At 45.2% G+C, this 27804-nt stretch overlaps 1 protein-coding gene across 1 annotated transcript; it reads left to right on the plus strand.

The window, feature by feature from the left end:
* Nucleotides 1-269: 269 nt before the first annotated feature.
* On the plus strand, nt 270-27800 carry LOC131563486 (hepatocyte nuclear factor 4-beta-like). The gene is made up of 10 exons (XM_058813557.1): nt 270-427; nt 7030-7201; nt 9081-9175; nt 17092-17198; nt 18180-18335; nt 18979-19066; nt 19897-20049; nt 22777-23013; nt 24787-24900; nt 26006-27800. Exons 1-10 carry the CDS (start codon nt 313-315, stop codon nt 26137-26139), a joined length of 1371 nt encoding a protein of 456 aa, XP_058669540.1. The 5' UTR covers nt 270-312; the 3' UTR covers nt 26140-27800.
* The last annotated feature ends 4 nt before the right edge of the window (nt 27801-27804 follow it).

The raw sequence follows: 27804 nt of genomic DNA on the forward strand, positions 1-27804 counted from the left end.
AATGTTTGTGCAGGAGCAGCCATAAATGCTGCTGTATTGACCCGAAGATGCAATCCAAGGCGTTTGAGCCTGGGCCTTATCTGCATCACCTTATCAGGAGCCAGAGAGCGAGATGCACCCCGGGAAGGGAGGGGACTGTGCCAGAGGGTTTGGCCTCGTCCCTTCTCTTCTGGCACGGGGAGGGACTGCGGGCAGAGCTGGGTAATGATTTGTCACCGCCAGGAGCGGGGTGTCTCTCTCTGCAGAGGAAACCTTGGCCGTGATTGACAGCGGGGCTGTTTCTGCCACTTCCCTCGTTGTTGTCAAGTAATAATGAAGCTTTGTCAGTCCATCATGGACATGGATATGCCAGATTATGTCGACTCCTTGGACTCCTCTTATACCATGCTGGAATTCGACAACCTCCGCATGCTCCCCAACAACACGGGTGAGATTTTTATTCGTTTTTCTCTTGAATAAGCTCCGCCACTTTTGCTGTAAAGCTGGACACAGAGGAAAGGCTGGTGGGAGGTATGGGGCAAAGGGTGGAAGGGGTAATATTTAAGCAGCTGACCTGTCAACCTCTGTTGCATCCATGGTGATGTTTGGGCTGAAACGCGACCCCTTTGCTTGCCGGTCCCATTTTGGGTTATTCTTTTGGGTTATTCTTTTCGTTGGCGGGCTGATTGTCATGCCCTGAAGAGTCCACCAAGTTTTGCAGGTGTTGGTAGAGGTCTTCATGGCATTCCCTGGGTTTGTCCTGCTGTATAGCTTAGGAGGGGAGTTATTACCAATATTTGTCGTTCAAATGTGTGGCTCATTCCCATATACGACCTCAGTTGATATTTAATCCTCAGGAAAACATGTCGTCCCAAACGGCATTTGTCCATGACCGTGTGCCCTGTTTAAGTTGGTCCTGGGAACTTGAATTGAGAAGCAATATCCAAACCATTGCTAGCTTTGTATTCCTTTTCTGGCTACCAAGATGGTCCAAGAGTTTTTAGGGCACAAAGGACTTGGCTGGGAGGCGGGAGTGTTTATACGCCGACACTTCCGCTCGGTTCGCAGGAATAAAGCACTTTGTGTGGGATTTAATTTTTCTGCAGTCAAAATTACTCTGGCATAAAGGGTACTCCTTCCTCTGAAATCAACTGCTCGCTGTCTAAAAATAAAGGGCATTTTGGTCATCTTGCATGAAACCAATTGTACAACTGAATGAGATTCTGGTGTTAGCGATCCCTTTGGAGAGTTTTGGCAGGCTTTTAATTTGCTAAGAAGCTTAGTGAAATTAAGATGGGATTTTCACATTTGTTCATTAACTGGCTCATCAAAGGAAATCAGAGTTTCAGAAGGGATATAACCTACAATATAAAATTATTAGACTTATTATTGTGGGGCCTGGAGGGAGGTCAGGAGACAAGTAAAGTTAAAAGGCCCAAAGGAACTTGAATTTAAAATTGCCTTCTGTAAAGCTCTGACTGTCTCCAAATCAAGGTTTTTCAATATATATAATTTTTGTAAGCTCCAGCTACACTGGATCTTATTTTTGCAGAAAGCTTTCCACCCCCTATCCTACTCCAGAAATGTCATTTAACACAGATGTTTTGCTTTGTCACTTCCCATTGAATAAGAAGATATTTTCCACTTTTTGAAGCGGCACAAATTTCCCCGAAATTCAATATAATTTTGTAAACGAACCACCAATGTCTGTTTGGGCTCTCTGTTGATTCATGCAGTAGAACTGACAGGTTGAGTTTTTTTCTGAACTTTATCGAACTCGGTATTGTGCTATTTGTTTAGCTGTTAATGACTAACTAGCTCTCTCGGGAAGTAGCTGCTTTGAAATTAGCTTGTTTGTCTTGGGTAAGTGTCCTTCTCTATCATTTGTAAAAATAACTTCAAAAAATACATGAAATGGCCATGCATGGAAATCTATTGCTGTCCAGCTGAGTTCAGTCCCCTAAGGTAATTCCAAATTACAGTTTCCTTGTGGCTTCAAAAATATTTAAAAAATTCTTAGAATCAAAAAACAACCTCGTTTTAGGTACTTTTTGTAACTATATTGGATTTTTTAAAGATTGCTTATATCTCTCCTAAGGTTTATCTGTATTTTCCTTACTAGATGATGACAGCTTTGCCCTCTATAAACATGAACAGGAAAGGATGAAATATTTATTTTGGTGAACTCAGTGCAGTTCCTTATTGTCTGGACAATTCCAAAAGTGAAAATTGGAATATTTTCAAATAAGGTCATGCTTTCTTGAGAACAACTCTTTCCTTCTTCAGTACATTATTTCATCAAAATTTTGGGTAGAAAAATTGTGTGGAGCACTTCCTGTGCTTAGATGTTTCTTCTTTATGAAGCTGCTATCATTCTGAGATTTGCCCAGATATGTAGTTTGGATTTTCCACCTTCAAATAGCTCATAATTTGGCAAATGTTTTAGGATTAATTCAAAATAAAGAATAGAACACTTTATGGGAGTGATATAAGAAATATGTAAGGTTTAAACAGAACGACAAAAGGAAAGGAGCAAAAATCACTACTAATTCTGCCTTTCCTATGTGAAATATGTGTTGCAGCAGCAGAAATTTTCCCATTCTGTACAAATTTGTTTCCTTCACCTTGGCTGGCATTACAAACCATATTCTCAGTTTTTATGTGTGGTTACTGGCCATTCCCTCACACTCCTGTCAGAGCTGTCTCATTTTGGTGAAGATGTGAAGCGTTGCTGCAATGCAGCCCCAATTCTTCACTGGAGAGTTGGGGAGCACTCTCTGCCAGGGTGGTGGTGCTCGTTGTCCTCAGCCCCACACCCCACACTGATCCTTGGGGCCCTGGCACGAGGTTGGTGAAATCTTTCCCAGTCTGAGCCAGTTCAGAGCGTGCAAAAGCCACCAGAGATGTTTTGGCAGTGATTTCCCATCCCTTGAGCCTGGAACAGCACCGTCATCATCACTCCTCTAGGATGTGGGGTCACTAAACCACAGCTAGGTTTGATATCTCAAAAACTCCTCTGTTTGCTAAAAGCTGATGTGGAAAGAGGCTGCCCTGCACGTGGCCAGGGTTTAAACCCCCTCCTGCCCTACATTTGTGTGTACAGGTTTCACAATGCTGGCTTTGGCACCGAGTTTCCTTGTGTGTGTTCAAGCCCTGAACCCACATTTGTGATCTCTTCACATTCTAGCCCAGCACATGTAATCAGGGGATTTGTTAACTGCAAATTATGTGCACCAAAACTTGGATTTCCTGGTAGATAAAGGCCACTCTGGAAAGTATTACATGACAATTCTCTTTTACAATGTGCATCTAGAAGAGCTGCAGCCAGTAAAGGAACTGAAAGGAAAAGCAGTGCAGGAGTCAGGTATGATGAGAACATCCTCAGTGTCATTTCTTATCACTGTAAAACTGGCATTATCATAGACAATGATTAACATACAGAGGCAGTAGGTACCAAAAAATTTGTGTGCATTTCAGTTGTGAACTTGGCTGATCCCAAATCTGGAGAAGCCACTGGGTGTTCTTCTCAGCCTTAGGGAGTCTGCACACTGATTATATATAACTCAAAAAAAAAAAAAAATAGAATAGAATAGAATAGAATTCTGTATTATATAATATAATTTATTATCTTAATAATATATATTGATATAATATATGATATGTAATATAATCATATATAATAGATAATATTCTATTCTTATGTATTTCACATACGTTTTAATTATATATCACTCAAAAATTATAACACTATTTATTTTTATATATTTTATTATATATTAGATTTTAATATATTTTTAAATTATATATAACTCAAAAAATTATATATAGCTCAAAAACGAGCTTCAGATATTTCTGCCAGTGAAGTCGAGGGCAGTCCCAGTGAGGGGTCTGGCCACAAGCAGAGCCTCAGCTCAGCCTGGGAGCCACACAAAATCAGGATGAGCTGTGGTCTCTTCGTGGAGAACAGAATTGAATGTATTTCTGCAGTGGAGATTTCAAAGGCACCGTGGCACAGCACAGGAACTGTTCAGGTTATCTCCCTGTGGCAGGCAGGGATGGAGCACAAAAAGCAGATTTTACAGGCAGGCAGGGGACTCTGCTGCCAGGGATCCTGGTCTTTCCTCACAGAAAAACCCAAATATTGGGGAGGTTTGAAAGCTGTGTTAAAGAGTCTCCTGGTGCCTGTGATATCAGCTGTGCTTCTCTTTTCTCTGAGCTAATTCTCATTTGGAGCCCATCATTAGCTGGTGACAGGATTTTGTAATTATAATTGTGATCATAATTAACGTGCGTTCTGGATTAGGGCTTTCCTTTTATTTGTAAAAATTTGTGTCCACATTCAGCCAACTCAGCTGGAGAGCACACGTGGCTCCCTCCCAGGGTTTGAATTTTTAGCTGTGGAGCTGCCCTAACCCAGAGCCACCCAGCTCACTGGTGATTTGTTTGTGCTTCCATGGATACAAGTGAGGGCAAAATTTGGTTTGCTAATTTCCAAGGGCCCTCACACACACAGTGCTGATGGTTCCTCTCCAGTAACACCTGGTTTAAGGCCAGATTATTAATTTATTCCTTGTAACAGCAAGCAGATTCTCACATCCTATATAAAAGGAAATCAAGTCTTTTCTGGTGAGTAAATACTTCCCAGCATCAGGAATATTTTGCAATCTGGTCCTGGATGAAGAGTCTGTTGGAGATCTAAACTATTTGATCTTGGCTTGATTCCTCTGAAGTCTAGAGAAAGCATGAGGGGAGTGAAGAGGAAATTGGCTGCCTTATCTTTATTTCGGTTGTGCAAATTTTTAAAATGGAATCCAACACAGTGCCTTTGTTTATGGTCATGTGCTCCTCCAAAAAATGGATGGAACAACAGATGCCCAAATGTTCTGCAGTTATCCTCAAAGGAATATTCTGTATTGTTCATTTAATACTAAGTTATTAAGTAATATAAAATCAAGAATAATTAAAAAAAAAAAACCCAAAATACCTAAAAATCAATCTAAATTGCCATTAAACATCCTTGACATAGATGTTGTTCCCAAAGGACCCACGTGTCACTTCCTGACAAATGTCAGGGCTGGGAGAACCTTACACAGAATTTGGGAAGAGGCAAATCTCAATTCCTGTCATTGTGACCTAGGAATGATTTTGGTGCTGTCATTCTTTCTTGTCATGTTGCTCCCATCTTGCTGTAACCCACTTATTTACTCATCCACACACCAGAAGGTGAATATGGACCAAAAGGGTTATTTTAGGAGGTGACAGGATATCTGAACTTTGCATTAGTGAAATCTTGGCTAAAAATGTCTTAGTCTCAGCCTTAGCTAAGAAACTATCCAGTTTTCAAAAAACTAAAGATTTGTTGGCTTTGCTATTTATTTTTTCTGGGGGGGGGGGGGGGGGTTGATTACAGTTTTTATTGCACAGCAAATACTTTCACTATAAAGTATTCACGCACAAAAATAACCTTCTCTCACTCTCTCTCTGTATATATCCTGTGTGTGGATTACCCAGAGCTGTTTTTATGCATTATGGATTAGAAAACGCTCTCTAGGCAGATCAGGTGGCAATTCCTCCCCTTTGAGCAGTTTTCTCTAAGAAATTGCTAAGCTGAGCATTCCCCACCTCTGTTGTGAGGATATCCCATCCCAGAGACACATCAGGATGTGCCTTGTCCCAGGGACTTCTCTGAGGTCACTGGAGCACGAGATGGGATCTCCTGGAGCACAGAACATCCCAGAGGTGTGATAAATTCATAAAATCACCCTGCAGCCAGTGCCAGGCTCTGCAAACGGATGGAAGCACTGCCAGCTGCCCTCCTTGCAAGGGCCTCCTGTCCTTTCCTTCCCCAGTTAGGAGGATTGAGAGGGCAGCAAGTCTGATGGTTAGGGCAGAGGGAGAGGTTCCAGGGGGAGTTTTCAGCAGAGCTATTCCAGCCCCAAATGAGTGGGTACAAATAGAGGACATGACAGAGGGCATTCATATCACCTAATTTTAGGTCCCTAATTTAGAAATCTGATCTTCCTGCACACCTCTGTTGCTTTCTAGTGGAAAGCAGTGAGCATCTTCAGAGAGAATTTCAGAGCAGGGACCAGACTTAGAGCTGAAGTGATCCCTGTGGGAGCTGCTGTCTCTGCCTTCCAGCTGCAGAGGAGCTCTCAAGAGCAATCCTTTATCTTCAGCACCTCTGTCATGGGCATGAAGCAGTTCTTCCTTTTTGCCTCTGCTGTTTCTTCTCTGCATTCTATTTATTCAAGTTAATGAGCTTTTTATCCATTTTATTCTGTGGACACCAGCTTTGAACCATGCTCTCCAGGCATCTCATTGAGGAGGTGGCTCCCCATCCCTCAAAACCAAAAAAATCACATGCAAGCGAGGTTTCTTTATATCTCTCCAGGAAAGCAGTGATAATTGATAAATTCTCAAGAGCAGTTTGGGCTATGCAGCTTGCAATCTCTCTGATCATTTAAGTGAAGAAAAACACCAATACCAGAAAGGAGCTGATCTTGGGAAGAGCATGACCATAAATTCAGAAGTTTCTGTGGTGGTGTTTGAGGGTCCCCAGGATGACAATCTTGACTTTATGTTTCAGAAGGCTGATATATTATATGATATTACATTACATTATATTAATTATATTATGCTATATATTATGCTATATATTATATATATTATATTATATTATATTATATTATATTATATTATATTATATTATATTATATTATATTATATTATATTATATTATATTATATTATATTATATTATATTTATGCTATACTAAAACTATACTAAAAGAATAGAAGAAGGAGACATCAGAAAGTTAGAAAGGAATGAATAATAAAATCTCGTGGCAGACTCAGCCAGTCTGACACAGCTGGCTGTGATTGGTTACTAATTAAAAACAATTCACATGGTGAGTAAACAATTCTTTAAATCACATTTCAAAGCAGCAAAACATGGAGAAAAAATTTTGGCAAAGGGATTTTTCATGCAATATCCCAGTGCAGGTTTCCATGGCAGAGAGCTCTGACTGTCCCCATTCTGTGCCCACAGAGGCCATTGCGGCCGAGTCAGCAAACCCCAACCTGCTCCCCAACGGTGTCAGCTCCCTGTGCTCCATCTGTGGGGACAGAGCCACTGGCAAGCACTACGGGGCCTCCAGCTGTGATGGCTGCAAAGGCTTCTTCAGGAGGAGCGTCCGCAAGAACCACGTCTACTCCTGCAGGTACCAAATTTTGGCAATTAACAAAAAATGCGATTTATGTGGGAAATTATTTGGGGTTGGGATCAAGGGATTGTATCTCAAATGTCAAGTTGCCACGCTGTGAAGGCCAGCAGTAGCACTGCAATTTGGTTTACAAGGAGTAAACTCAGTCCTATCTCTAAATTCAGTCCTATCTCTTAACTCAGTCTTATCTCATTTGGACCCTGAGACCTTCTGTGGTGCATTGAGCGAATGCGCCATCACTGCTTTCCCTATGGGGTAAAATGAGGGAAAATCATAGACCTGAGAATGGAGGGAAACTCAGAGTCCACAGAATGGATAAGGTTGGAAAAGATCTTTGAGATCCTCCAGTCCAACCTAAAACCTGAGGTTTGACTGATGTGTAAAATACCTAAATACAGACACTGGGTGTGGAGTGGCACCATGACCCCGTCACAGCACAGCAAGGGGAGGCCAAGGTGGCAAAGGACCAAAGCTCCAGAGATTTCATCTTTCTTGTTTTTCCTGGTGAAAAACAACAGGCATCCAGGAATCTGTCACCTCCAAAGCCCTCTCACAGCTTCTCCATTCTTGTTTTGAAATACAATAAATTATGTACACTCACTTATCAGTGATGATTTTATGAATATTCTGAGAAATATGTGTGGACCAGAGATGATTCACATCCACTTTGGCACACAGGTATACATTTGAAAGGGTTTTTTTTCCAGGAGAAGGCTATAAATTATAAAGCTGCTATCTTGATTTGACCTTAGGAAAAATGATATTTATTTTAGCACAGGAGAAAGTGGAAAGAAATCCCAAACCTCAATACACTTAAGCCCTTCATCTCTAGTTAAAACCTGGAAGTTTTCTTTCTGTTCCAAAGCTTTTCCTCCTCTAAGGGCATTCCAAATTTTTCCAATGCGAGTCACCCTACTTGTTCGAAATGTTCCTGGTGCCCTTACCACTCCAGGACATGGAAGACACCTGAGGTGACAGTAGTGTCCATCTGCACAATGCCCATCCCATGAGCTGTGGGAATTCTGCAGGAGGAGATGAGCTCTGTAATGGTTTATTTGAAATTTCAGCTGTCGCTCTTCTGGGAGCGGAGTTGTTGCCTCTCCCCAGGAATCCATGAATATTTGACAGCTCAGGGAAGATCCACAGTATTGAAGCCAAGCTTGTGTGCAAGCCCTTATTTGGTGAGCTCAGCCCAGCTCAGAGCTGTGCTTATGGCAGACATGAATTCCTCTGAAAGTCTTTGGGCTTTTGTACCTTTGGCTTTTTCCCAGTCTGGGAAAGCGCCTCAGCTTTTACAGCCTGATGGTCCCACGTCGTCTCCTCTCTGCATGGAAGATTCCCCTTCCATTGTTTCACCCTCCATGGGGAGAGCTGCCAAGGCTGTGTGGGCCACCCCTGGAACAGCACAAGGGTTCCTAAATCCCCATGGAAAGGAGGAGGAATTGGGAGGCCATGGGCCTCAGAACAAGGCTGCAGGCCCAAAGGCCTTGTGGCTCTTAACGCGTTTTTTTCTACACAGATCGTAGCATAGTTAACAAGTGAAACCAGACAAACCCCAACGCCAAACACCCAAAAACTGTCTGGACGTGGGAGATGGAGCTCCTACAAAAGCACAACTGGAGTCACAGTAGTGTTTTCATGGCCAAACCCATCCCAATCCCTGCAGGGTGGGTGGTCTGAAGCTCCCAGCTGGAAGGAGCGGCGGTGGGGAAGACGAGGAGCTGGGCCGAGCCAACACTGATTCAATCCATTTCTGGCAAACCTTTGACTCCTCTCTAGGATCATGCAGAGAGGAGCTCAGGGAGCTCTGGGGCTGTATTTGGGGCTGCTCAGGGTGAGGAAGTTGTTCCAAGTTGTATTTGCCATCTCCTCCCAGGTTCAACCGACAGTGTGTGATAGACAAAGACAAGAGGAACCAGTGCAGGTACTGCAGGCTGAAGAAATGCTTCAGAGCTGGCATGAAGAAAGAAGGTGGGTGCAAAGAGACATTTCCAGCCTTCCTGCTGCTGTCTTAGGCCCTGTTCCACTGCAGAGCATGGTGGGGAGCAGCAGCAGCACTGGCTGGAGAGATGATCATTGTGGGTCACAGAGAGATATTTTTTGTTGCAGCTGTTTGCCATTTTATTTCAATTTCAATGAGAGCCCAGTGAAGTTATTCACCCATCCTGTGAGGCTGGCTTTTTAGTCCTGGGAAAGGGATGGGCCTTATTACGTCTCTAAGTGCTTTACAATGGCAATTTCCTCTCTCCATACCCACTGGTGTGACCCCTAATCCCACCTGTGCCAATCTCAGCAAGGATCTGCCACCTCCAATCTCATAAATGCCATCAGTTTGCTGCTTCAGGTGGTGTGGTTGGCTCAGCTGATGCTCACGTAGCTGCATGCAAGGGCAAGGTACAGCCTGAAGGAGTGGGAGCCTCTCCTGCATGGCACAGGGCATGGGCAGAGCTCCAGCAGCAGGGTGACTCATGTGTCCCCCACAGCTGACTCATGTACCCCAGCAGGGGACATGACTCACAACAGAACCCTTTGGTTATGCTGCTGGTGACAGGGTGACTGTGGAGCCACCACCAGCACCAGCACTGAAGGGCCAATCCCATTCTGGCCAAGACTTTTTGTTGCATTTCCCATCATTTGTACTGAGGAGGAGCAGAGTTGTAGGTTTGGGGGCCAGTGACCAGCAGGATGTGCCTTTTCTAATGGAAATATTGTCATAGTGCCTAATGCTCTGCAAGAAAAAATTCATTTCTGTCAACCTGTGCCTACATGCAGCTTCCCTGGGGAAGTCTGGGATCTACCACAGCTCCTGTCCAGTTCTGCATACTGGGAGAGCATGGATGATCCTGTTTTATTGTGATTTTCCTTGTCCACTGAGTGCCTGACAAACTGGGGGCCCAATCTACCTAAGGTGCAGGTTCTTGGATGATGGTTTCACACTCTTTATTCACACTCTTTACCCTTTGTGCTGTTTCCCACTCTTTACCCTTCATTTGTGCTGTTTCCCAGCCCACAGACAGCTAAAAGATGAGGGAGGTAGAAAAGAGCTTGAAAGTTTCTTTCCATGTCACCAAATTCACCCAAGGGGTGGAATTGTGGCCCCACAGAACCCAAGGGGAAATTTGCTGTCGATTTCTGGTAATTCATAAGATTTTACTGGTGATTAAATGATCTTTCCCATGTTCTGACCATATGTTTTCCTGGAGAAAAAGGGTGTTTTGAAACCTGGCATAAATCATGGATGGAGCAAAAATGCCGACTGGTTTAATTTAGGAGAAATGGAGTAAATACAGCAGATGGAAAAACAAATAGTACTCAAATTAATAAAGACAAAATTGAAGCTGATTTGGTCAGTTCTAGATGGGATCAAGCCAACTGCCAATGCAGCAAACTGCACTGCTTGGAAAGGCTGAAATCTCGCTATCAGATCTATTCTTTGAGCTGAAGCATGATTTTTATTGGTTTTTATGGTAAAAGTTATAAAACCTTGGCTCATGCCTCCATCACTGAGTGCAGCTTGATGGGACATGACTCATTTCAAGTTCCACATCGTCACATTCCTTGAAACTTTTTTATGAGTGCAGTCAGGTTGTGCGCTCGGAAAACGCTCCTGTGTTTGGCAAGGAAGATTTTTAGAGCACCTTGAGCAACTGCTGTGCAGAAATTCGCTTAGCTGACCAGAGCTCTGTCCCGAGCACATGTGCAGGACTGGGAAAGAAGAGTTCTTGCACAAATGTGTGCACAAAAAGAACACAGCTATTTGCTTTTGGGTGGTTCTAGATTAATATTAAACAGCATTGCGAAGCCTTATGGAGAAGGAGAAGCAATGTCTTGGATGGTGCTCACTATTGGAGTGGCCAAATATTTGTACAAAATCTTTTGGAGTGTGCAGGGGTTGGTCTGGGGAGGTGGCAGTGATGATATCAATACTGTGTCCCAGCACTGGCACAACCCTCTTTCCCTGGCACATTCCTTTGGGGCCAGCCCCAGTAACGGCAGTCAGAGTTTCCAGGGTGTGGCAGTGGCATTGTTTATCCAGGCAGAGGGGAAGGAGCTGGAAAGGATCCTATTCCCAGGCTGGCTGTGACAATACACCCGGGGTGGGGTCACCCTCGCCGTGCCCCACTGACCCACTGCTCTGTGTCTGTGTGCTCAGCCTGGAGAACTTGCTGTTCCCTGGCAGAACTAACTGATAAATGGGAATTTTGGATCCAGAGGGATTGTTTTTATTTTTTTTTCTCCCCAATCTTCATGTGTTGTAAGACATGATGTGACACGTTTGGATATTTCTTTCTCTCTTTTTGTTTTTTTTTTTTTTTTTGGAAACTTTTCTAGTGCGTAAGGAATTACAAGGAACTGTGTAGCCTGGTAGAAGGGAAATTTCTCCCCTAATATATAATACAAATACCTGAGCTACATGGTGACCAGCTCTGCCTGGGGCTGCAGGATTATTTAAACTGTGCTGGCGAAGTTTAGGTTAAATATTAGGAAAAGGTTCTTCCCTCATAGAGTGGTTGGGCACTGAACAGGCTCCCCAGGGAATGGTTGAGAAAATTACCTGTTGATCTTTAGATTGCCTTGTTTGCACAGCCTGAATTTGATCCTATTTTCAGGAAGGACCAAGACTGCCCTCCACAAGAGGCCTGTGAACTGAGATGGGATCCAGGTTCCACCAGCACTAATGAGAGCAGGGAAGGGACAAAACTTGAGTCTTGTGGAAAGTCCAGTTCCCAGATTTCCTAGAAAACAGCTCACTCAGAATCACTGCTCTCCTGGTTGCATTTCTGGTATCAATAATTCACTTTAATAACAACCATTTAATTTAGGATGCCTTGCCTGAACAAAAACCCCCTCTTATGTCCTAACAGCTCTGTGATCAGGATCTAAGATTTCTGCAGGAGATTCACTCCTTTATTCTTGTGTTGGGGCTGTGCCAGGGGGTGGTCTGGACGTTTTGGGGATTTACTGGCTGTTGCCCCTGAGTTCCTCTGTTGGCTCAGAAGCTTTGATTTCTATTGTCTTGCACAATGCCACCAGACAGGGTTTTGGGTCACTGCAGCATCAGTGGCTAAGTAGAACACCAGGTACTCAAACACCCAAAGAAAACAGCAGGATTCTATTTTTAGCATCTCCCTGAGATCATGTTTAACCTGGACTAAATCAGCAGGGTGTGATTCCTCAAGTGAGCCAGGTCATCTCCTCACATGGAGCTGAGTGCCTGAAAACCTGGAAGCCTTTTAAAAGGGCAGCATTGCACTGTCAGGATTCAGCTTGCTGGTGGGGGGAAAAAAATGAGGGGCTAATATTTAACCTCTCATCCCCTTCAAAGCATTTTATGAATGCGAATGAACTTCTTTAGTTTTATACAGAAGAAAAAAAAATTGTTATATCACTTATTGCTACAACAGTAAGGAGGAGAGAGTTTTTGAGGGAGACTTTGAGTCTGTTCTTTTTTATTGTGAAATTGGACAGATTTATAGGACAGTTTTATTAGTGCTTCACAGGGCCTCTATCTTGTTTCATACCTTTTGTTTGCACATTTCTTTTGCCAGCTTTCAGAATGCTGGGACTGCAGTTTATTGCAAAGAAGGATGGAAAAGATAAAGGATCTTCTCTACCTTCAGTAGTCATAAATCAGTCCACAAGCCCCTGAAAGGATTAAATGTACATGTACCATTGGGATTTATTTGCAAATAAAACACACCACACCTACAAAATCCGAGGTAGCTCAGGAAAAAAAAAGATTATTTGTGGATATAAATTAATCAGGCAGCAGGAGGTGTAAATCTGTCGGTGAAGACAGGAACACTGGTGAGTGCAGCACGCAGGCACTGCCCTCCTCCTGCTCCCTCTGTTACATTTATCACTGCATTTCCAACCCCAGCAGCATTAACTGAGGCTGATTTTAGTGGAATAATGATGGAAACAGTAATTCCTGTGTAGGCAAAGCTGGAACCCCTGTATTTGCAGTGGAAAGTTACTGGTTTGCTGCTCTCCCAGCCAGTGCCTGTGACGGTGTTCACAGGGGTTTTTGGTTGAGGGAAGAGACAGAGATCTGAGTCCATATTTCAGAAGGCTAGATTTATTATTTTATGATATATATTACATTAAAACTATACTAAAAGAATAGAAGAAAGGATTTCCTCAGAAGGCTGGCTAAGAATAGAATAGAAAGGAATTATAACAAAGGCAGCTGTCTCGGACTCTCTGTCTGAGCCAGCTGACTGTGATTGGCCATTAATTAGAAACAACCACATGAGACCAATCACAGATGCACCTGTTGCATTCCACAGCAGCAGATAATCAATGTTTACATTTTGTTCCTGAGGCCTCCCAGCTTCACAGGAGGAAAAATCCTAAGGAAAGGATTTTTCATAAAAAGATGTCTGCAACAAGTGCCTGTGCCCCATTTACTGCACTCCCTGGAGGTTCCTCATCCATGGCAAGGCACTGAGCACAAGCAGTTTGGGAAGCAGGGGCTTGCTGCAATCCCACAGCCCCTGTTTGGTTGCCCAGAGCTGGAGGCAGAGTGTCCAGCCTTGCTCAGAGTAACAGAAAACCCTTCGGAGGGCTGCCCTGCGTCACAGGGAGTGTTTGTTTGTGTTCCCATCCCCTTCCCACTGCCAGGACATGCTGCAGCCAGGGACAAGTCCCTGGAGGGAGACACCAGCATCAATTCTGCCCTCTCTCCCCTCTCCCTGAGGGAAAGCCCAGCTTGGGGACAGGCTGTCCCTGCCCGCCACCATCCTAGGGACTCTTTGTAGGGCTGGGTGGATCTTTGTGGTGTTTTCTGCCTTTGGGAATGTGCAGAGAAGGGAAAAAAAAACAGCAAAGATTTTGCCAGGCACTTCTGGAAATAGCAGCCCCTGGGAAACAGAGGGATCCAGCATTGGGTTTTTAGTAATTCCTGCAGGTTTATTGGGTTTTATTGACAGCAAAGGCAAGATCCCAGCTGAGCCCAGCACCCCCAGGTCCCTGGAGCACTCCCACTGCCTCACCAAGAGTGACCTGTCCCTTCCCTTTCACAAACACAATAAATACAGCAATATAATCACTGCACAGTAATAGATTAATTTTTGTGGCAGGTGAAACATTAACTCTCCTTTGTATCTAATTCCATCACATCTTGGGTGCTTTCAGAGATAACACCCCAATCACCTTGAGAAAGTCACTCTGTACCATCCACTTGCACTGGAAGATTGAGCTTATCAGAGCATGAGGGAAGCACTGAAATATGTGCCATAAAAAGACTGGGGGGAAAAACAGGCTGAGGCTTCTTAAAGGAGTCTGCCATGGGGACCAGGACTGCCTGGCACTGTAGGATTTACAGAAAATCAGATGTGTAGCTTGATTGGAAAGGCAAAACTTGTCCTTTTTCTTGGCAGAGAGGCCCACCCTGAGAGTACATGGGGGAGCATCTGATATAAGTCCAGGTGTTTGGGGATTTTACAAAACAGTGATGACACAGATGGGGTCAAGCTTGTTTCTCCTGAGATGCTGCCCCTGATCTTTCTGGTGGTCTAGTAAAACCCATGAAGTGCCAAGATTGTGGTTCCTGTGACCACCATCACCTTCAGGCTGAGCCCTCATGCACAGAGCAGCTCGTGCTGCTGTCTGAGCAGGGTTAGCAAAGCCTCCCAAAAGCTGTTTGCTCTCTAAATTAGTGACAAATTGCCTCTCTGTAGTGCCCACAGTCTGAAAATGCTCCAGGGATGTGTTTGTGCGTGGCACCTGTCAGAAATGGATGCAGGTACAAAGCCAGGCTGATCCTGACTGACAGCCAGGCTGAGCCCCAGATCTTGGAAAATAAACCCTGTTGATAAGGGGAGGCATTGATTTTTGTCACTGCTGCTTGTTTTGTGCCCTTTTGCTTTGTTGGCCCCTCATCAGAGGTTGGTTAGGAAAACAGAGCAGTGGTTGGACATGAGCTGGGAGGAAAAAACACCTTCCCTCAAACTGTGCAAAGCAATGCCCACGTTTTTCCTTTGTATGGATTCCCAGGGATGAGTCCTGATGCTCTAAAACAAGACCCAGCAGTGAGGCAAAGACTCAGAAGAATGGTGGCAAAATGACTCTGCTGATTCTGCAAAAAGGGAAAAAAAATTGCTGGAAAAATCTTCTCAAAGTGGCCACTTTTGCAGTGTTTCCGCACCCAAGGGGTTAAAGCACAGAGTGAGTCGTGCTTTGGCAGCTCCGTTTGAGTCATTTTACCCCAAATAAAGTGAAATCTGTCTGGGATTGCTGCATGGAGGAGGAGGAGGGATGTGCTGCCCTATCACCACATGCTGAATCCTGCTCCCTCTGCCTCAGGGATGTGACAAATGCCTTTCTGAGCTGTTGTAGCCAACATCTGGGAGCTGCCAGGAGAACACTGAGTGTGTTCAGGCTCCTTCCCCAGCCCTGAGCTGCTGGACAGAGGCACGAGGGCTTGGGGGAGAAACCAGCACTGAAACCAGCTTGGGTTCAATTGAAATTATCTTTTATGTTTTTTCTCTGCTGCTGTTTCACTTGATGGCTGCAGTGGAGGTGAGTCAGCTCTCAGAGGCTGCTGCAAAAATAAATGCTGAAGTGCAATCCCTGCCTTCTGTTCCCTGTGCAGGGCTGATGGAGCATGATGGATGTGGCTGGTGCTTCAGGGGGAAGGATGGCTTAAAGGGTGGAATGGGCCTCAAAAATCAGTGGGTTTTTCCCAATTCACCATGGCATGTCCAGCTCTGGGTTGATCTTCATTTTGCTGTGGTTCCTGCAGTGTCTCCAGGGTCTGTGGTGTTACTGTTTCAGGACTCTGAGCTGGTTTCCAGCAGCAATTTGCAGCAGCAGGGCTGGTGACAAACCCTGGCTTGGTGCTGTCTTCATGTGTCACAGGCTGGCTGAAATCAGCTGTGTGATGGGCAACACTGAGGAAATGGTTTTAAGGGAGATTTAAATTTCCTTCTCTTTGAGCTTCCTTCATGGAGTGACTCTTTCTATGCCCCAGGGGTGGGGATGTCCCCTGGGGTCACCAGCTCAGGGGCAGGGACACTCCAAGGCTGCTCTGAGGTGGCATCAGGGGATGCTTTCCCAGCCCTGCCATGAGGTGAGGTGCAGCCCCAGGAGCTCACCCTGCTGGATCAGGAGCTCAGCACAGAGCCCTCAGTGCAGCCATGGCACAAAGGGACACAAAGGGGCACAAAGGCCAGGGCTCCAGCGCTGCCAGGTGGAGAGAGGTCACACCAAACCCCCAAATTCCCCCTGAGCTTCGTCAAATTCAGTAGGACCAGCAAACCCCCCTGGGTGCTGCTCTGACCCCACATGGCCTCATCCCCCTCTGGTGCTTGGTTTTCTCCCTCTGGAATGGCCTTTTCCCCTCCCCAGAGCCTGTTTATTCCAAATCCAGCCACACTGGAGGGTCTTGAAGGAGCAAAGCCCCATCCACTCCTGTGAGGGACCACAGGGAGCAGCAGCCACTGCTTGGGGCAGATTTCTTACTGACACAGCCATTGGGATTTTCTCACTGCCACAATCACTGGGAATTTCTTACACAACCATTGGGATTTTCTCACTGGAAAAACCATTGGGATTTTCTCACTGGAAATACCATTGGGATTTTCTCACACAACCGCTGGGATTTTCTCACACAACCATTGGGATTTTCTCACTGACACAAGAACTGGGAATTTTTCACTCACACAACCGTTGGGATTTTCTCACTGCCACAACCATTGGGATTTTCTCACACAACCGCTGGGATTTTCTCACTGGCACAATCATTGGGATTTTCTTACACAACCATTGGGATTTTCTCACTGGCACAACAATTGAGATTTTCTCACTCACACAGCCATTGGGATTTTCTCACATAATCACTGGGAGTTTCTCACTGCCACAAGCACCTCTGTCTCTCCTTCCAGCCGTGCAGAACGAGCGTGACAGGATCAGCATCCGCAGGAGCAGCTATGAGGACAATGGCTCCCTCTCCATCAACATCCTCACCCAGGCTGAGGCCATGGCACAGCAGGTAGGACACGTGGGGACAGCCCCTCCAAATGGGTCCATGGCCCTCAGCAATCCCAGCCCACTATACCAGGGTTTTTTCTGCCCTTGGATGGCTCCTGCACAAACCCACAGGGAAGAAAATGCAAAATATCCAAAAGCAGACAGGAAAAATGCAGTATCAAGGCCATACATCCTGCAGGGAGCAGGTGCACCTTTGGTGGGAGATAGAAAGCTGAAATTCCAAGGACTGAGGGATGTTGGAGAGCCCAGGTCCCCTCTTCCCCCAGCCTAAATTGTGGCGGCACCTCTAAAATCTCACTGCATTCACACAGAATTTTATCCTTCCTCACTGCACTCTGTCCTGCTCTGAACACAATATTCCAGTCGTGGTTGATTGTATCTTTGCACATAACTTCTTTATCAAGGCAGAAAAATAATGTGAGTAAATCCACTGGGCTTCAGCTGATGCTGATTGCTTTTTTATTTCACGCCCCACCATTAATTTCACCCTGAGCCTCCTTTAAATTCTTATGCAAATACCCTTTCCCCACTGAAACACAGGGTCCAGATGTTGCACATTACATGCAGCAATGAGCCCACTTCCTTTTCAAAAATTATTGGTTTTAACCCTATCCCTGCCACGCAGAGATCAAGAAAGGCAGCTTTGGATCCCTGAGAGCAACCTGGGGCAGAAAAGCTGGATGCATTTCATGCACTTGGCTGGCTGGAGGGATTGGTGGGAAGCTGAGACACGGTGCTGCTGAGATGGGAATGTTGATTTTTGTCCTGGAGAGCGGGGAAGGAGGCTGAGGAGGGCTGGGTGTGCGTTGGGACTGAGCACCACCTCGTGGAAGCTGCTCCATGGGCTGCGAGTCGGACACAGCTGAGCACGAAGTGCCCAACCACAACGGGAGCATCTCCCCAGGGATGAGCCCTTGCTGTGGAGGGGGATAAAACAGCTTTGTACTGGTGCAGACACGGCCAAAACTGGTTTCTCTTTCAGTATTTACCCCTGAGCCCCGTGCACAGTGCAGACATTGCCATGAAGAAGATTGCCACCATCAACGACGTGTGTGAATCCATGAAACAGCAGCTCCTGGTGCTGGTGGAATGGGCAAAATACATCCCAGCCTTCTGCGAGCTCCCCCTCGACGACCAGGTAAAAACCAATGGCCCTTCCCAGTAAATCCAGTGCCTTTGAAAGGAATTCCCAGCTGGGCTCTCACAGGAGAATCTGGCATTAACATGCAGATCATCCTCTGCAGAGAACAAACAAGAGGAAAGAAGGACCAGTTAAAAATAACTTCAGGAGCCTAAATCCCTAAAAATATCGATTTAGTCAGTCCAACCTGTAAAAGATCCAGTCAAAAAATTCTGATTGTGTCAGGCTGATGCAGTTCTGAATTACAGGGCAGTTCTGATTTTGCCTTTAGTGGTACCTAATAATTGAATATAGAATCTGATTATTTCCAAATAACTCAAATTGCTCAGCAGTTCTGAATTACAGGGCAGTTCTGATTTTGCCTTTAGTGGTACCTAATAATTGAATATAGAATCTGATTATTTCCTAAGAACGCAAATTACTTAAAGCCCCTCTTCGCTCTTTTAGTTGAAAACAGCTTCTCTTTTAGTTTGCCATGAATGTAGCGCTTCTTAAAATGATCATACACTGGTATTTTCTAGCCCTGAACAGAACTTTATCTGTAGATCTGCCAGACCTAAGCAAACACCAAACTGAGCAGCACCAGCTCAGCACTCCATCCTCTGCTTTTCCAATGGAATCTCATTTTTGTCTCCTCCAGGTTGCCTTGCTCAGAGCCCATGCAGGTGAACATCTGCTCCTTGGGGTGGCCAAGAGGTCCATACCATACACTGATTTCCTGCTGTTAGGTAAGGTAGTGAAACACACTCCTGATTTTATAATTCACCCCTCCCAGGTCATTCCCAAGCATTGTGCACCCCTGAAACCCCCTCTGCACTCCTGGGCTGCACATCTGGGTAGAGACACAGTGCTGGAGTAAAAAAGGAACAAATAAATTCACTGGGATTTTTGTAACTGTTCCCTCAATGCTTTGAAATTGTGGATGAGAAATCCCCAGGATTTAAATGGCATCTCAAATTGGGTTGTCTTGGTTTTGTACCTGAAACTGCCAAGGCCCAAGCAATGAGGTATTTGGATATAGATACTTAAAAATTGATCAGAAACGTCTATTAAAAATTACAGAGCAAATATGTGTTTCCTTTTATAGGAAAAAGAAAATTATTTATTTATTAATTTATTATTTATTATTTATTGTTTATTGTTTATTGTTTATTGTGATTATTTTATAGGAAAATAGGTGTTTTCCACCACAGGTGGGATTGTTCTCAGACAAATGAGAATACTGACCCTAAAAAGCTTCACATTAAAGGAAAGAGGGAGAGATAACTTTGTGTGAGAAAAGAAAACCAAAAATAAAGCAGTGCAGCCCTGCTTACAAACAGATGCTTGATTTAACACAGGGCAGAGCAGAGCAGAACATGGAGAAGGCTGTGTGCACAGTGTGGGTGAGATAAATGAGCACCCGGGGATGAGATCTGGGCCTTGCTTCTCTCTCAGATCAGATTATAAAGCTGCAGGCTGGAAACTGCTGCAAACAGCACTGGGACTATCAGGGAACTGCTGGATGAGAGCAGAGCCGGAGCCAAAACCTGATGGGGAGTTCCTCTTGTGTTCCCAGGGAATGATTTCATCATCCCAATGCACTGCCCAGAGCTGGAAATCGCTCGTGTGGCCACCAGAATCTTGGACGAGCTGGTGAAGCCCCTGCGGGACATCCAGATCGACGACAACGAGTACGCCTGCCTGAAAGCCATCATCTTCTTTGACCCAGGTGAGATTCCCTCTCAGGGCTTGCACAGCAGCTGGGGGCTCTCCAAAATCCTGGCAAACCCCTTGGAAGCTGCTCTACATCTCAGCCTGCCCGTGCTGTAATGGGCAGTGCTCAGTAGTGCAGGTTTAAGGCAGAAGTGAGCAATTCCTGAGTGTGAATTCCAGCCAGGCTGATGTGCAAGGCCCTGGAGGAGTTTGGGTGCTGTAGGAGCTTGGTTTTGGAAAAGCCCATCAGCCTGAAATGCAGGAGATGATCATTAAGGACATACATACCTGCATTAATTATGTATAATAAGCAGAGAGAGCCAAACAAGCAGCATTGTGGAGAGTCCAGAGAGCACCACCAGAAACCACAGGGAGCTGGGCTGCTCAGAGTGCCCAGAAATATCAGGGATGTGCTAATGGATCTTGCTGGAAGCCAGCAGCAACCCAGGGCACGGCTGATCCACAGGATGGAGATCAGGGAAATACAGAGAAAAACCAGTTTGTTCTGGAGCTTTGCTGTGTTTATTCCAGAAGCACAGGGGGCTCTGCCTCGGCCCAGGTTCCAGTGGGTATCTGTCTGGAGCTCAGGGAGGACATGGGAAAACAATCCCAAGTCCAGACAATACCCTTTTGTCTTTTAGCATGGAGAAACCAGAGTATCATCCATTAATTATTGGGTTTTTTTGCTGTATTCACTGATTCAAGATCAAGATCCAGGAGTTTCAGGAACATCATGAGCTTTGGCTCACCAAAGCCTGCTGTGAGCAGAGGAGGGATCAAACTGATTTTGACAAATTACCTTTCATCAAACCGATTTTGACAAATTACCTTCTCAGCTGATCAGTGTGCAGCTTTAGATCAATGTGACAACGAGGTGCTGAGGTTTCAGCTGGAAGGAGGGAGTGTGAAATGAAGTTCATCCGTGCTAACGAGCAGGAATGTCCTCAGAGCTTGGTGCTGACACACAATCATTTGTTAACCACTTTATCTAATCTCTTGGCACCGCATTCCCCAAAATGTGGTGCCTGTGGATTCCTTGCAGACAGTGAAGGAAATGGGACAGTGATCCAGAAATCTCAGGTTTAGATAGCAGCAGAGGCAGGAGTGGGAGGCTGCAAATGTCAGCACTCGACCCAACCCAGGGATAAATTTATTTGCTTAAGATGGACAAGTGGTCCTTGAAAAAAAGGATTGACCACAGGTCAAAGGCAGGAGAGCAAGACAAGAACCTGATGCTGCAGTGAGTGTAATCACAACATACAGGGACTATTTAGTGGTGGCAGTTGTGACTCAAAGTTTTCAGGGGAAAATTCCAGGCTGTTTCCTTGGAAGGAAAAATATTTTAACTTCTAAATTTTTCCCCTTGGCTAATGGCTGTAGGCAGACACATCCGTGTGAAGCAAGCTCCTATTTTCTTACAGTTTCCCTTCAAAGTCTCCTCAAATTGCTGTTTCTCCTCCAATTACTGTTTTCCCTCCAATTCCCCTCAGTTTTTCCTTGTTCCATGTGAGATGTGCAGCAATGGCAGCCCAACCTGCCAGCTGATCTTGGACACTCAGAGCATCACTGCCATCTCATCTTTTTCCTTGCACACATCCTGCCTATGAGAAGTGATACCCACTTCCAAAAAATTTAGCAAGGTTTATTAAAACCTTATCAAAAATACAACAGAAGACAGGTAGGCTTTTCTCTATTCAATTGAATAGAGAAAATATTACGCTGCCAGGAACAGAGGGTCTTTCCCACCATGTGCTCACCCACACAATGGAAGCTTCACCTTTTAACCTTTTAGTCCCTCCCAAAGTTCTGTCCATCAAATCCTTCATGTCCAGTGGTGGAGATCACGTCCTTAAATTCTGAATGGAGCTCAGCTGTTGCCATAGTAACGAGCCAACCCGCCCAAATGTCCCAAACCCAGGCCACCCCCTGATAACAACACAAGGGGGTAAAACAGAGCTGTAAATCTATAAAACTTCTCTTAACATATATATATGATATTTAATTGTGATAGTCAACCATCCCATTACTCCCTATCCCCAACATCTGCCTGCACAGGTGTCCTAGGGTGGCCTTATGATGCTTGGATCCCCATTTGTGTGTTCTATTTATGCTGGATATTATGTGCTGTGCCTTCAAGACCGGCTCTGAAGAGTGAATGTTTTGGTTTGGGTTTTGTTATCAGCTGCTCTCCCACAGCTGGCAGGACACAGAGACAGGGCAGTACATGGTGCTGCTTTTGCTTTTTGCTTTTCTCCTGCTTTTTGCTTCTGCTCATTAGTTAGTTTAGCTAAGCAGTCCAAATTTTTCCCTGGACTGTTTTTCCTTTCTCTTTTTTGGAACCACTTGAGCCTGCTCTGGACTGGGACCTGGGAAACACCGAGAGTTTGCACCTTGTGGCTGATAACAGAGCGACCTACCCTAAGAGAGACTTTCTGAATTTGTCATCTTTTTAAGATCAGTGACAGAGTGAAAGAGTGTGAAAGGGTGAAAGAGTGTTGTCATCTGGCATTGTTCATTTTGTGTGCTAGGCGGTGCTTTGCCTGTTAAATAAACAGGTTATTTCCACTTCTCTCCAAGGAATCTTTACCAAAGTGGCTGTGGGGAGGGGCTGTGTGGGTTTCCTTTCTGGAGGTTTTCCCCCAAATTTTCCCTAAACCAGAACACACGAATGGCAATACAAGCATCATACCCTCACCCTAGAACAACAGGGCAGCAACTGTAACTGCATTTCCCCCTGTCCCAGACTGCAGAGGGCTGAGCGAGCCGGGCAAGGTGAAGAACATGCGCTTCCAGGTGCAGGTGAACCTGGAGGATTACATCAACGACCGCCAGTACGACTCGCGGGGCCGCTTCAGCGACATCCTGCTGCTGCTGCCGCCCCTGCAGAGCATCACCTGGCAGATGATCGAGCAGGTGCAGTTTGTGAAGCTCTTCGGAGTGGCCAGGATCGACAGCTTGCTGCAGGAGATGCTGCTGGGAGGTAGGGATGGGGGGATTTTCTGGGGCTGTTGGAAGGAAATGATTGAAGCTGATTCCGTGTTCTTAAAAGGCTAAATTATTCTGATATATGATATGATATATGATATGATATGATATGATATGATATGATATGATATGATATGACATGATATTATAGGATATTATAGAATATTACAATACATTACATTATATTGCATTATTTTATATTGCATTATATTGCATTGCATTGCATTGCATTATATTATATTATATTATATTATTCATAATATATAATTATTTAGATGAATATACTATAATTATTAATGCATAATTAATATTAATATATTAATATAATTATATTAATTATATTATGTTACATTGCATTATATTATATTACATTACCTTACCTTATTATATATTACACTACATTACTTTATTATATATTGTGCTATACTAAAACTATACTAAAGAATAGAGAAAGGATACAGAAGGCTACAGAATGATGATGAAAACTCGTGACTCTCTCCAGAGCCCCGACACAGCCAGACCCTGATTGATCATTAAGTCAAAACAATTCACATGTTGGATCAACAATCTCCAACCACATTCCAAAGCAGCAAAATGCAGGAGAAGCAAATCAGATAATTATTGTTTTCATTTTTATCTGAGGCTTCTCAGCTTCCCAGGGATTTTTCAGAAGATATGACAGTGACAGACGAAGTGTCACTGGAGGGTGTTTTGGGGCAGGATGGAGGGAAAGGGCTGGGGGTGTTCAGCCTGGAGAAAAGGAGACTCAGGGGTGACCTTATCACTCTCTACAGCTCCTGAAAGGTGCCTGTGCTCAGGTGGGGTTGGGCTCTTTGGGAAATACAGGTTGGATACTAGGGAAAACGTTTTTTACAGAAATGGTGATAAAGTTCTGGAATGGCTGCCTGGGGAGGTGGTGGAGTCCCCATCCCTGGGTGTGTTTAACACAGCCTGGATGTGGCACTGGGTGCCAGGGTTTATATTTGAGGTGTTGGGACTGGGTTGGACTCGATGATCTTGAAGGTCTCTTCCAACCTGGTCATTCTGTGAATTCTGTGAGGATGGAGGGAAAGGGTTTTAAGCTGAAAGAGACAAGGTTTAGGTGTGATGTTGGGAAAAAATTCTTTGCTGTGAGGGCGGGGAGGCCCTGGCACAGGGTGTCCGGAGAAGCTGTGGCTGCCCCTGGATCCCTGGCATTGTCCAAGGCCAGGTTGGATGGTGTTTGGAGGAACCTGGGACAGCGGGTGGCATCCCTGCCCATGGCATGGATTGAAATGAGATGAGCTCTGAGATCCCTTCCAACCAAACCCATTTCATGAATTGTAGCTTGAAGGATCCTTCTCACTCCAGTCCAACCCCAGAGCCTTTCTTTCCAGCCTAGCTCTGGAAATCTGGTGAGATTCACAGCAAAGGAACCCCTCTGTGGTGTGGGACTCAACTCAGGCCTCCAACCTGAGGCATTTTAAGGAAGACAACACATCTTTTGTTGGAAATGTGTAAAAGTTATAACTTTAGGGGAAATCCAGGTATGAGCAGCACTTGGGACACAGCCCAGGCAGCTGCAGAGCAGCTGAAAGCCCAGACATCCCAGGGGGCTGCTCCTACACAGCCAGAGGCTGAGAGCAGGGGAAGGAAGCAAGGATGAGCCATTAACCTTCACCCACAGAGGTCTTCCACATCCTCTGCATGAAAAAGATTTAGCCCAGAGCATCTTGTGGGGAACTATGCAAGGAATGATATGAATGTCTCTTCCCAATCCCACCTGCAGGAACCTCTGCTGATCTCCAGTACCAGTCAGCACCTCCCAACCTCAACCTGGAACCACTGCCAGGACATGTCCTGCAAAGCAACATGACCTCTGTGATCCACACTGCTCCAGACCGTATGTCTCTCTTTTTATGTTAATTACAGCCCATTTTTACATTATTTACAGCCCGTTTTTACAATATTTACATTATTAGTGTCAGCATAGCCGAGGAACTGGTCAGCAGACACAGCTCAGAAAAAAACCCCCGTTTATTTAATTTATTTTAAATTTAATTTCTTTTTTAAACAGTTTATTTATTTAAAAAGTTTATTTATTTATTTAAAAATAAATTTAACTTAAGTTATTTAAGTTTATTAAAGTAAATGTAAGTTTAGTTTAGTTCTTTAAGTTTATTTATATGTGTTTAAATCTTACACTGGAATCAGAACTCACAGCCCCCCTGACTGACTTCTGTCCATGATTCCAAAGAGAAATTAGGATTTTTAATGGTAGCATGACCCAGGGGGGGTTTTGCGATGTTACTAAAACAACACAAGGCTGAAAAAATAAGGGCTAGAAATCAAGATTGAGTGTTTCTATGGATTTGGCAGCACTGGGAGATGCCACAATAGAGGACAGATGGTTCTTTATGGCAGGAGTTCCCTGTGGCTGCTGCCAAACAACAGGACCTGAATACAAGCCCATCCTCAATCACCCTGGGCACTGCTGGGGGTGGGTTAAGGCATTTATCCCCTGCAGGACCAGGCTGTGGAAAAGGGAAAGTAGAACAGGAGGTGGAATTTAACAACCACAATGTCCTGTACTCACAGTCTCCCTCCCTCTGCCAGTCACAATCATTTACCTCCTGTGGTGTATTTGTGTACTTAGTGTATTTTGCTGTTTCTCAGCTATACAAATGTTGGCATCATGAATTTTAAGTGGCTTTTATTTAGCTTTTTAGCCCCTTTCCAGCAAAGGAGATTAGAGGAGGTACAGTGGGGCTGCAGGCTCCTCTCTGACAAGGAGATGAAGGATTGAAGAGCACTTGGGGGCATTCCCCAAGTGCAAAACCCTGAGGAGAACTGGTCCATGCCTGCCAGTCCACCCAGTGCCTCCTCACAAACCAGGAAAGAAGGACATGCCAGGATCCCCCAAGCTCCTGCTCCTGGCTTTGTAGGATGGTTTGCCGCTTTCCATTGAACAGCATCCACGTTAATTCTGTTTGTTTTCTCTCCCACAGCCTCTCCTGAGACATCCCTTCCATCTCCCTCTGCCAGCACAGGCAGTGAAGACTATAAGCTAGGCTCTAGCGCAGGGCCCAGCACCGTGGTGCAGCTGCTGCCTCACACAGCCATGCCCAAGCAGGAGATCTGATAGGGAGAGGAGGAAGGAGGAGCCGGGAGCTCGGTGGGGTCCGTGCTGACAGTGAACAGGGCCCTTTCTCTTTGCAGAGCCCAAGCACAGCTCACCCCTGCCCGCAGCCGCCGCTCCCGCCCTTCCCCGCCCGTGACCCGGCACAGGCTCGGCCTGCAGAGGAGCCCCAGCACGGAATTCCCACCAGGAACACCCCCTGGCACAAGGATTGGGGTGGTGCCCTCCTCAGCAGGGCCAGGACTGGCAGCTCTTTGGGTTTCAGGGGTTGTGACCATGGCCTGTGACCCTTCGCTGTCTCCGTCAGTCCCAGAGCCTTGCACAGCTCCTGTGTGCACACAGCAGGGCCTCGATTGGGATTAAAAGGTCTATTCCAGCATAAATTCAATTAATTGCACTCCCATTTCTCCTGTTAAGCTGTAAGAAAAATTATCATCACAATCCTTTGAAGGCCAAGGCCTTATTCCACCCACAGAGGCCTTGTCCCAGTAGGGCAGCCCCTTAATGCTGCCCAGTTCTTTTTCATGATCAGAAATGCCAACATTTTGCTATTTTCCATAATTTCCAGTATATCCAGAGTCCATTTGTGAGCCAGTGGATGGACTCTACCTTGTGAGCACATCTAACAGCAGCAAGGATCTCTGCCTCTCACCATGGCTGCTGCTCTGGTAAACCCCAAATCAAGGCTGACTTATCCCAAACCCTGCTTGTTATCTCCTGCAAACATTTTTGGAAGAAGCAAGTGCCCCAAAATACCTTTTCCCAGTACACAGATGTGATTTTTCTGTGGTTTTGTATTTCTTTGTAATGTCTGCAGTGTGGCTCTAAATTAGCCAAGAAAAGGAACAGGCAAGTCTGTGAGCCACTTTTTAAAAAAAGGGTTTGTATTTAAAACAAGGTGCTTCTGCCTCAATGTAAAATTTAATCAGCAGTTCAACAACAAATTAAATAAGCCCAGTGGTGACTACACAGCCCCAAGAGCTCCCAAAGTGCTGCCATTGTGCTATGGAGTTGATTTAAATGAATGGAACCTTATTACAAAGCAAATTATCAGATTTCCTCAAAACCTAAACTCATTTGTGCACCAACCTGTACCAAACAGCCACTGAGGGATCAGGAGCGGCCATCCTGAGCCTCGGGACACGATGGAGAATTCCTGGTCCAACCCTCTGCACAAATTGCTGTTCCACCCCTCCCTGCTGATGGCAAAGCTGAGCTGGTGGAGCCCAGAGGGGCTTTGGAGCTGCTCAGGAAGCACCTGGAGCTGCAGGAAACACAATCCCAGCCCTGAAAGGGAACCTGGGAGCAGCAGCAGGACTCCCAGCAGCAGGGGAATTTCAGCATGGCCATTCTGCAGCGCCAGAGAGAGCTGGGAGCCATCAGAGAGCAGCTCGAGTTTCACCTGGATCAGAATGTTTTGTTTTTCTCCTGCCTCTGATGAATTTGAGCTGACATTTTATGCTGATAGGCCTGATTTGAAACAGCTCTATCTGGAGAGCAGGTTCCACTGCAGGCATTCCTGCTGCATGACAGATGCAACTGTTGTGAGCCAGCTCTGCTTCCAGTGCCTCCAGCAGCTCCATCCCATTCCTCTTCCAGACATTAAATGTACATTTATACTCATTAATGGTAAGAAAATAAATCTATGGGGGAAATAAATTCCATATT

This window comes from Ammospiza caudacuta, chromosome 13, assembly GCF_027887145.1.
Source record: "Ammospiza caudacuta isolate bAmmCau1 chromosome 13, bAmmCau1.pri, whole genome shotgun sequence".
Classification (NCBI taxonomy): domain Eukaryota; kingdom Metazoa; phylum Chordata; class Aves; order Passeriformes; family Passerellidae; genus Ammospiza; species Ammospiza caudacuta.